Source organism: Lipotes vexillifer, unplaced genomic scaffold (assembly GCF_000442215.2).
Source record: "Lipotes vexillifer unplaced genomic scaffold, Lipotes_vexillifer_v1.1 scaffold534, whole genome shotgun sequence".
NCBI lineage: Eukaryota > Metazoa > Chordata > Mammalia > Artiodactyla > Lipotidae > Lipotes > Lipotes vexillifer.
The window spans coordinates 742,071-753,186 of NW_006787833.1; the positions used below are offsets into that span (position 1 = coordinate 742,071).

Below are 11,116 nucleotides of genomic sequence, written 5' to 3' on the forward strand. Positions count from 1 at the left end.
GCGGCTGGGCCCATGAGCCATGGCCGCTGAGCCTGCGTGTCCGGAGCCTGTGCTCCGCAACGGGAGAGGCCACAACAGTGAGAGGCCCGCGTACCAAAAAACCAAAAAAAAAAAAGAAATGAAGGTGCAGGAGGAATTACGGGGAGGGGGCGATGATTTCAGTTTGAGACATTGACTTCCAAGGTTGATGGAACATACCAACAATGGTGTCTGGAATGCAGTCAGATAGCTGAGCCTAGAGCTTGGAGAGAGGGCTGGACTACAGTTGTACGTATTAGCCAACTAACACATGTTTTGGAAATCTTAAAACAGAAGCCATATCCTTGATACATTCCTGTCAGGCAGCAAAAGGCTAGATTAAATGGCATTAATATCCACCTGGCTTAGATACTGCAGTACAGTTATATGAGTAGCATATTTTCCTGTCTCTGTATGGGGTCATTTACATGTCCGTCTGGCTAAACACTTAAGCACTTTAAATATATATATGTTATTTTAAATTTTTATATGCTCCTTATACTAAGTTTCTAAAATACAGAAAAGAAAAAATAAGAAATTAATGGCATCCATAATATTGGAATACAGAGACAAACTATTAACATTTTGGCTCATTTCCTACAGAAACACACACATGCACACTTATACACACATACACAAAGAGAGTTAATATAAAACTGCGTATAGTTTTGTATCCTGCCTTTTTTCACTTAGCTTATTTAATATGCTTCTTCTTAAGAATAGTTCCTTTGGCCCTATAATCAGTTACATGGACACCATAGAATTGAGTTAACCACTAGCTTATCATTGATCACTTAGATTACTTCTATTCTTTTCTTATTATAATAATGCTCTGAAGAGCATATTTATATGTAAATCTTAGTCTACATTTCCCATTATTTCCTTTATATAGATTCTCTTTTTTTAATTGAAAACTCTATTATGAAATATTTTAAGTATACAGAAAAGTATCAACTACACAACACATGTAAAGTATAGCATGAACAAAAACATCCTACTTGCTAAATCTCAATATTTGGCCATATTTGCTTCAAGTTCTTTTTTTTTTTTTTTCCCCAAAAGAAATGCATTCCTTTTGAGGCCCCATGTGTAGCCCACACTGTTCCATTCCCAGCCCCTGGCCCAGAGGAAACCAATTTATGAGAAATTGTGTTTACAATTCCCATGGCTATTTTGGTACTTTTTCATTGTATGTGTGCATCTGTATACAGTATGTAATATTATTTTGCATGTTTTACAAATGTGTGTTATGTTGTATTATGTACATCAAGTAAATAAAGTATGTATAATTTATTTATTTGATGAACATAATACAACATAACACATATTCTTCCATCCACTCTTTTCATCCAACAATCTGTTTTGAACGTTTTTCTGCACTGTGGTGCATTCAGCTCTAATGCATTCTTTTTGCCACCATACAAGATTCCACTTTATCAACTTTATCAACATACCATGGGTCACGTACCCATGTACTGTTAGTGCACATTTCAGTTCCTTCTGATATTGTACTATGGCAACCCTTAGCAAGGAACATTCTTGTCCATATTTCTGAATGCAATCACGTAAGAGTTTGTCTCGGGTAGACGCCCGGAAGTGAAAGAGCTAGCTTTTACATTTCCTGTGTTGCCAAATTCCACTAAAAAATGTATGCGTGAGCATTCCTATCATGAAACAGGAGAAATTTACCTTCATATTATCTACCCCCATTTTTAAGACGATGAAACTCATAACCAGAAGCTTCTGAAGTGCAGGAACAAACAAGTATCCCAGATGGATCCAGGACTGGAGTCTAGGTGTTCTGACTCTCAGAGTGCTTCCAGGTGTTCTGATCACGAGATACCTGTGCTTCCCAGGTGTTCTGAACGTAAGATCACTGCGCTCTCCTCTGGGCCTTAGATGGTCAGATGGAAAATGTCAGATGGGCCGAATCCCATACGTAGCCTGTCAGTGAAGGCTGAGCACTGAGAAGCCACGAACAGTGTGGTTTGAGACGAGTGTGAGTGCTGACATCCACTTAGGCTCCACTTTTTGGATATTTTTGAAGCTGTGCTGTGGAGCTGGGTTTGGTGTTGTATGGAAAATGTTTGGAGAGGAACACAGAGATTTTTAAAGAAATCACTGTTCTTCCTGACCTAGACCGGATACTTTGTCATCCCCAGCTCAACCTGCTACATTAACGGATCTTATGAATTCCTGAACAAGCTGTGATAGCTTTACTTTCCAAAGAAATAAGGAAGAAACAAGGAAAGAAAACAATGGCATTCGCCATCAGGGTAATACATTCGCTGAATGCGCCTCTCACGCCAGGCAGGTCACCGTCACCACAGCAGCTCCTCTGGGAGGGCCAGCGGTTCCAAGGACAGTGGAGATGCCACTCTGTCTCCATTTCTTCCCTTTGTGTACACAACTCAGCCCACCCGCCGGCTGCCCCGTCGCTACAGCCAGTCACCCCTTAGACCTCAAGTAATTTCCAAGTCACTAAGTTCCATGAATGACTTTTGGTCCCTTCAGTGGAAAGTGACACAGGGGGTCGCTCCAGGTGAGGGAAAGGAGACTCAGAGGCTTGGGAAACCCATCGTCCCATAATATTTCCAGGGACTCTTGTGTGGAGAAGTGAGGCGGGGGGGGGGGAGTGGTCACCCAGGTGTCCGTTTCTTGTCACTCTTTACATTTCAAGGCCTCTATCTCTTGCTTCTTATGGCTGTTCCCTTTCTCTCTACCCCTTTTTAAGAAAAAGTTGGGATTTAGACCTCTTTGCTTTATTTCTCCAAAATACTACACACGTGAGGCTCTATTATATGGTAGACTACCTAAATATTGCAGGTGAGCTAAAATGTGATATTAGACATCCTTGCCCTAAAAACTCCAGTGTGCATTCCTTGCTCAGTCCCTCATTTCACACCCCCTGGATTGGTTATTTGTTGCTGTCTACAAACGTATCCCCAAACGTAATAGCTCAAAACAATAATTCTAGTTTCTGCGGGTCAGGAACCCCAGTGTGACTTACCACGTGGCCGTTGGCAGGATTCGGTTGTTTGCAGGCTGTGGCTAGAGGCCTCCCTCAGCCCCTTGCCACGCGGCCTCTCTGCAGAGCATCTCACAGCACAGCAGCTGCTTCATCAGGGCGAGCAGTACAGGGCGCAGGGGACAGTGCCAACAAGAGAGGCTGCCAGCAAGATGCAAGGGTCCATCTGTCCCAACCGAGCCATGGCAGTGACACCCCTCACTCTGACCTTGTCCTGTTTATCAGAAGCAGGTCGTTAGGTCCATGCCACCCTCCAGGGAAGAGGCTGCACAGGGCATGAAGCACTGGGGGCCAGGTCAGAAGTTGCCACCCTGTGCCCACGCCACCGTCCCAGCTGGGCAGTTTTCATGGATTATGTCTCCAACTCAGGCTCCCGTCGTGCCGGATGAACCGCCATCTTTGGACCTCTTTTTGTCTTTGCCTCCCTAGCTTTCCCGTTTCCTCCCTACGATGTTTTATCCATTTCTTAAACAGCAATTTAGTGATCTCTTCATCCCACTTTAATAGCAGAGGCTAATATCTATTAAGTACTTACTGTGTGCCAGAAACGACCTGACGTACCTTTATGTCTTTTAACTTATTTAATTCTGCCGAACAGTACGAACGATATTCTCATGTCAATCCAGTTTTACAGATTAGGCAGCTGAAGGACAGAGAGGAGAGAGACCCGTCCACAGTAAGTCATGTAGCATCTCTCCCCTGGCAGTTGTTCTCTGAGAGCCTGCGAGGGTGTTTTGCTAAATAAACACCTTCTGTTTTTTTTCTCTTTAAAAGGAATTCTGCCACCTGCTTTTAAAGAATGCATGTTGTTAAATAATACATATTTCCATCATCAGTAAGTATATGGAAAGACGAAAGGTTCCCTTTGCTTGGCTCCTTTATTTTCTCAAATTGCTGGTCCTTGGACTCTGACCATTGGCCTCTCTAAACATCATCAGGAAGGGGTGTTGGTCTCTCGTTTGAATGGTTTGCCTCCCCGTCACTTTGTGCTGAAGTTGACACATGCCAGCTTTGAAAAGGGGTTGATATTTACTCAAATCTTCTTAACATTATAAAGCATCAAGTATTAAAGTTCATAAATGTTTGGCTCAGTTCTACCTTCTGGCTACAGCTCAGGGTATATAGAGGGTCCCCGGTGGCACCATAATGTCATGTGTTCTGGATACTCTGGGCCTTGGGGGTCGGTCCGGTGTCCTCCACCCACCTTCCGCCATCCTCCTCCTCTCGTGGTCCTGGTGAAGGGCTGGCACAGCCCGTGAGAGGGCACCTGGGTGCTGTGTGTGTGGCCTGGCCCCTGACCTTGATCGGAGCCTCCTCCACTGCCCTCTGGGCCCGGAAAGCAGCTCTTTCCCACCGTGAATAACCTCTTCCCCGCCATCATGCCTGCTGTGCGTTTATACTGCCCAATCCACAAGGCAAGGAGCAGCTTTCTTTCTTAGCTCTGGGTTTTCCTCAACCTTAGTCCTTTGTTCTCAGAGGTCATATACTCTTATACACGATATTTACTTACTCATTTGTACATCAGACGTTTACTGTCTCTTATGTGCCTGGTCCTGTTCTTTTAAAAAGTCTCCTATTTTTGTATGATAGAGGTAAGTTCAGGTATTTTTAATGTATGTGCTGGTGTCTGGAAATCTGACAGACTCTGGATACTTTGTAAAGACACTGATTAACTTTAGTGAAGAAATTAGATTACTGCTTAACTCCATCTGCCTGTTTTTAGAGCTCCTGTAGTTGGAACTCCCACGGGATGGTGGCTGCTTTTTCTTTTGTGGATTCAATTTCAAAATTTTATTTTACTGGAGTTATCTAGAAATGAGTTAGTCGCAATATGCAGTTTTTTTGTTTGTTTGTTTTGTATATTTCTCTTTTTACCACCTAAGCAACAGATCAGAAAATCAATTCCCAGGCCCAGGAAACTCTTGGCAGTAGAATTAAATAAGGCTTATATATCTATAATCTATGTGAATATGTTATGTGTATAGCCAGTAATAATATAATTTGCTAGCTCTGCCTTGGGAACTAAATGGAAGTAAAGGAAATGCATACTGATAATTTTTATGACTTTAGAATTTAAAAATATAGCAACAAGATTTCTCCTATTTTCTTCCCTGCAGTTTTTTCCTTATAATTTTTTTTTTGCAAATTTTACATCAAGTTTATTTTCTTCCAGGTTTATTGAGATATAATTAACACACAGCACTGTGTAAGGTGAGGTGTACAGCATAATGATGTGACCTACATACATCGTGAAGTGATGACCCCAGTAAGTTTAGTGAACACCCATCATCCCATATAGACACAAAAGAGAAGAAATAGGAAAAGTATTTGTCCTTGTGCTGAGAGCTCTTGGGATTGACAACTTTCTTAACAACTTTCCTATATAACATACAGCAGTGTTGATTCTGTTTATCATGTTGTGCATCACATCCCTGGTTCTTAGTCATCTTGTAACAGGAGGTTTGTATGTTTTGACCCCTTTCCTCACCATGCAAAAATACGACCTTAGGGCTTCCCTGGTGGTGCAGTGGTTGAGAGTCCGTCTGCCGAGGTAGGGGACACGGGTTCGTGCCCCGGTCTGGGAAGATCCCACATGTCGCGGAGCGGCTGGGCCCATGAGCCATGGCCGCTGCGCCTGCGCGTCCGGAGCCTGTGCTCCGCAACGGGAGAGGCCGCAACAGTGAGAGGCCCGCGTACCGCAAAAAAACAAACAAACAAACAAACAAAAATAAAATACGACATTATTACTGACTGTGTTCCTCACACTGTATGTTTCACCCCCATGACTCATTTATCTTGTAACTGGCAGTCTGTCCCTCTTAATCTCCCTCACCTATTTCTCTCCTCCCGTCACCCACTCCCCTCTGACAACCACCTGTTTGTTCTCTGTATCTATAGCTCTGTTTCTGTTTTGTTATATTTGTTCATTTGTTTTATTTTTTAGATTCCACATATAAGTGAGATCATATAGTAGTAGTCGTCTTTCTCTGTCTGACTTATTTTACTTAGCACAATACCCTTTAGATCTGTTCATGTTGTCACAAATGGCAAGATTTCATTCTTGTTTATGGCCGAGTAATATTGCATTGTATATATGTGCCCCATCTTCTTTATCCCTTCTTCTGTCAATGGACACTTAGGTTGCTTCCATGTCCTGGCTATTGTAAATAGTGCTGCAGTGAACATTGGGGTGCATGCGTCTTTTCAAATTAGTGTTTTCATTTCCTTGGATAAATACCTCGGAATAGAATTGCTGGATCATATGGTAGCTCTATTGTTAGTTTTTTGAGGAACCTCCATACTGTTCTCCGTAGTGGCTGCACCAATTTACATTCCTGCCCACAGTGCACCAGGGTTCCCTTTTCTCCACATTATCACCAACACTTATTTGTAGTCTTTTTGATGATGACCTTCATTCTGACAGGTGTGGGATGATATCTCATTCTGGTTTAGATTTGCATTTTCCTGGTGATTAATTGTCTTGAGCATCTTTTCAAGTACCTATTGGTAAAATCAGCATTTCAATATGGGATTATGGCAAAAGAGAATCATATTGGGCTTGGAGCTTGATAACTCAGTGGAGGTTGGATTCCTTATAATTTTATAAATTAAAGCTTAAATTGATTTGATATTACAAATGTTAAGAACACTCTCAAATAAAAGGACTGCTATTCCAAACTGAGCTGTCTCCTTGATAACGTGAGGTCTTACACTTTCATAAAATGGTAATTAGGAACATATAACTTAATAACTATCATACACATTGTAAAGAGAAGTAACATGATATAATACAGAATTTGGAGAGAGAAGAATTAAGTTCCTGGTTCTGCTACTCAGTAGCTCCGTGATCTTCGGTCACTAGCTCCATGACCTTGGGTCACTAGCTCCCATTGGATGAGACGATAGTTTAATAGATAGCACACTTGTGAAGTCTCACTTTCTTCACTAAAAAAACGAAAAACATCACATGCTGTTGAGGACTAGTTTTAGAGATGTTTGCACTGGTGCTTGTAAAATTACAACATGCTAACCAAATGTAGGGTGACATTGGTATATAATTTTGATTTAGGGACATTGGAAACCTTCTATCTTGGATCTGTTCCTTGTGAAGTAATGCCCCAGGTGTATGGATTTCAGCCAGAGTCCTGTGATTCCAGGATCTCGGGGGTAGGAGGGACTGGAAACATGTAGACCTCCTAGAAGATGTGTTCTTTTAAAGAACCTCCAGGGAAATGGTTCATTCATGTGACTTTCTGAATGACTTTCGCCTTCACTTTCTACCTTCCTTATTTTGCCTTAAGAGGATTTCAACCATTCAGAGAGAAAAAGACAACTTAGAAAGGGAAGGAACAATATCTACTTACTCCCTAGCCCTCTAAATTTGGAGAGAAATAAAGGAAACTAGAGGAGTCTTGGCTTTGTGAGTTCATGGACTTGTAAAAATCCTCTGAATGTGTGTGTATCGTTGGGTGTTGTTTGTTGTTTTTGTTGGGGACGTCTATGAACCTCATAGAACCCATGTTCCACTAAAGTTTAAGAAATGCTCTTTTAAGCAAACAAACCAATCACCTTGAGAGAAGCAAGTAGTCTTGTACTAGCAGTCTTGACCAAGGGCCAATTGCCATATTCCCCAGACCCCTGGACCCCAGATCTTCTAAGAGGGTATTCTTTAAAGCAAGATAGTATTAATATAACATTGCTGAAATCCTAGGTTGTTATAGCTATAACCTTAGGAAAGTTTAAAACCAAGTACAGAGATAAATAAATCTTGGATTAAACCAATGGTGGTAATATTTGAGAGTTGTTTGCAGTGTAAATGTAGTATAAGAGGTTGTGTAATGATGGTTTGTGTGTGGTTTGGGCTCCTATTTAAGGTATTCAGGGTATTCAAAAGAGGCAGTCACACTAGATTGGAAACTATATTTTGGATTGGTTGAGAATATATCATTTAGTTTTTAATCAACCTTTAAATGTTGAGTGAAAATCAGTTTTAAAGTTTTATTGGATATATAGATTTAAAAATTAGGACATTGAGGGAAACAAAGAAAAAGAAAAAAGGAGTGATGTTCCAGAGCATTTATATGAAATTTGTTATTGTAAAAGTTTTTGCCCCCTCATTAGAGAGTTAAAAATCCTATTGATGTTTGACTCATGTGCTCATATAAATTAAAATGAGAATAGCCTCCCAGTCATACTTACATGCTAAAGAGAACGCTGATTGTAATCACTAGGTATTCTAAAGTCATTTGTGTGTACCTTCCTTGTATTAAGTTCCTGACTTTCTATTTTCTCCCAGGGCTTTCTTATGAAATGTAAATGGCAATTTATTTTGCATGAAACAGTCATATTTTAACCTCATACTTTTACTCCCACCCTGGTGGTTGGCCAGCTGATGCATCTATCTTGCTTAATTGAAATCTTGCATTGGACAAAATGAAAGGTCTAATTCTGGACTCCAGAACCTAGCTGTCTGGTTCACCATGTCCTGCTCCCTCTTAGGAACTGTGTCTTGGTCACATCGGTGAGCTCTCTGTGCATCCGTTATCCTCTTCTTGAAAATGGAGGGAATCTGGGGAGGAGGAAACTGGATAGTATATGTGAAAGGCTGAATCCAGTTCCTGGCTCATAGTAAACGTTTAATGAATGGTTGCTGTCATTATTATTATCGTCCAGAGACAAAGAACTCATTTCCCCCCAGTTTACACATAAGAGCATTCAAGGATTCACACCAGACACACAGAGTCCCAAGAAAATGCACAAGCTTAAATTTCACACACCAGTACAGCAATTTTGGGGGTCTGTAATGTAAACTCTGTTCCACTGGCACATATGGAAGGTCAGCTAAGTCCCAGCACAGAACTGGGCAGCACAGAGCCCAATATATTTTTTAAAATAATGAGGTAATTTTCTAAATCAGCCTCACATCACTATGTCATTTGAAAGAATTCTACCCTTTCTCTTCCTCTTGACCATGACCCCATGAAGAGCATAAAGTTCCAGCAAAGGCTGGGTTTCTGAAAATGAATGATTCTTCCTCATTGTTTCTTACGTATTTGCTCCATATTCATTCTTGTATCAGCACATGTGAGCATGGCCCATGATGTAACTGCCCTGGAGTCAGGAGAGGAAGAAAGCAGGGAAAGGCATGGCATTTATAAAGGCATCCAGGGATCTAATGGCAAGTTTCTCTGGCACAGAAACTCCTACTGAAATCCCTACAGTTTTCCTAGAAATGACCAAAGACTCAGACACTCCAATGGACCTGAGTGACAAGACAATAAAATGAAGCACTGGGTTCCTAGCAAATGTGTTTTCTACTAGGTCACCGATGTGCAGGTACTCCACGGAACAGGCGCCTTGTACAGGCAGATCTGAAGTTCTGAACCACTGTGTCCCCTGTTGTGTTTCTTTGTAGGTATTTGATGGTTTAAGCTCTGCAGCCCCTCGCCTTGCCGGTGTGTGTGGAAGACAGCAGCTGAGGAACCCCTTCACCTCTTCAGGAAACAGCCTCTTCCTGCGATTTCAGTCTGGCCCTTCCAGACAGAGCCGGGGGTTCCGCGCTCACTTCAGACAAGGCAAGTTCCGCGTGGGTCTCGCGGAAGCACAAACCATCTGTTCTTAAGTGCCCCTCTTGGTGCTGCAGTAAAATGAGACCGAAATCAGTCCCAGCTTTCTACTTAACATGCGACAATTTAAGTAGAACAAAGGAACCATGGTTTGCAATGATTCCAACTGTTGATACTTTTAACTTTTCCTTTGTCTAACTAAGGTGACGTGAACTTCCTTGGGATCTCTGTATCTCTCAAGCAAATTTTCAGAATAACACTTAAAAGTGCCTTTAATATTAGAGACACTACTAAAGAAGTGTTTATCCAGATTCATTTATTCACAGATATATTATCTAGTATTTATCCAGAGTTTTATGCTAAGAGATATGCTTCTATAAATTACAAGAATTTCTTGTAATATAAGGTCAGGTTCTAACCCTCAAGGTAGTGGTTGTGGCCTGCATCGAACCCAGGCCATGGCAGTGAAAGCGCTGAGCCCTAACCACTGGACTGCCAGGAAATTCCCCATTTTTTTTTCTTAAAGCACCACTTCCTACTAGACCTTTTCACCCATTGCCTTTCATCTGGGAATTTTAGAGATTAACCCTTTATTCCACTGTCAGAGATGGAACCCAGAGCTGGACGGGTTGTTGTTCCCTTAATACGCCTCTGATTTTTATTGGGAGGATCCTTGTCATTTCAAACAAGTGTGGTCTATTTAGTCATTTCATCTGTTTCAATGGACTTGGCTTGCCCGGATTCTGCAGTAAAGAGCCCTGGCTAAGAAGAGTTTCTGGGTTGAGGTCTCCCCAAAGTGCACTGTAGGCTTTGGAGCAAGACAGACTGCGAAGTTCTTGCAAAGAAAGAACAGCTTCTTCTTCTTTTTTTTTTTTCCGGTACACGGGCCTCTCACTGTTGCGGCCTCTCCCGTTGCGGAGCACAGGCTCCGGACGCGCAGGCTCAGCGGCCATGGCTCACGGGCCCAGCCGCTCCGCGGCATGTGGGATCTTCCTGGACCGGGGCACGAACCCGTGTCCCCTGCATCGGCAGGCGGACCCCCAACCACTGTGCCACCAGGGAAGCCCAAGAACAGCTTCTCAACACTCTTTTCATTTAATTAATCACTTACGTTTTGCTTCATAGCAAAGAAGTCCCCAGCGGGTCTCCTCTGGGCTGCTATAGCAGCCTCCTGGCCTCACCTGCCCTTCTCCCATATTCCTCCAAAGTCAACGTGCAGTAGCGAGTTCTGATTCTGACCTTCAGTGCTCCATTGTCTGTCCTGCCTCCACACCGACCAGGGCGTGGAGCCCAGGCTTCTCCCCACGGGCACAGAATCTGCCCTGCTCTTTTTCCAGCATCGCTCGACCCTCCTCACGTGCCCCATGCTTCGGCCAAGCGTGTGTGTTGCAGCCCATGCACTCCTCTGTCTTTGCTCGGGCTGCCCTGGGCCACTCTCCCTCACCCCCGAATCCTCCTTCAGCGCTGTCTGCGCCATGAGGTGCCTTGTACACCCCCCCCCCCC

The 11,116-nt window shown here is 42.8% G+C and overlaps 1 protein-coding gene across 1 annotated transcript in view; it reads left to right on the forward strand.

Moving 5' to 3' along the window:
• The window catches only part of CUBN (cubilin), a 273,447-nt gene that overhangs the window by 134,372 nt on the left and 127,959 nt on the right, over positions 1-11,116 (forward strand). Inside the window, exon 32 of the mRNA XM_007460874.1 lies at positions 9,462-9,621. Coding sequence (XP_007460936.1) covers positions 9,462-9,621 — 160 coding nt within the window. The remainder of the gene's footprint in view (positions 1-9,461; positions 9,622-11,116) is intronic.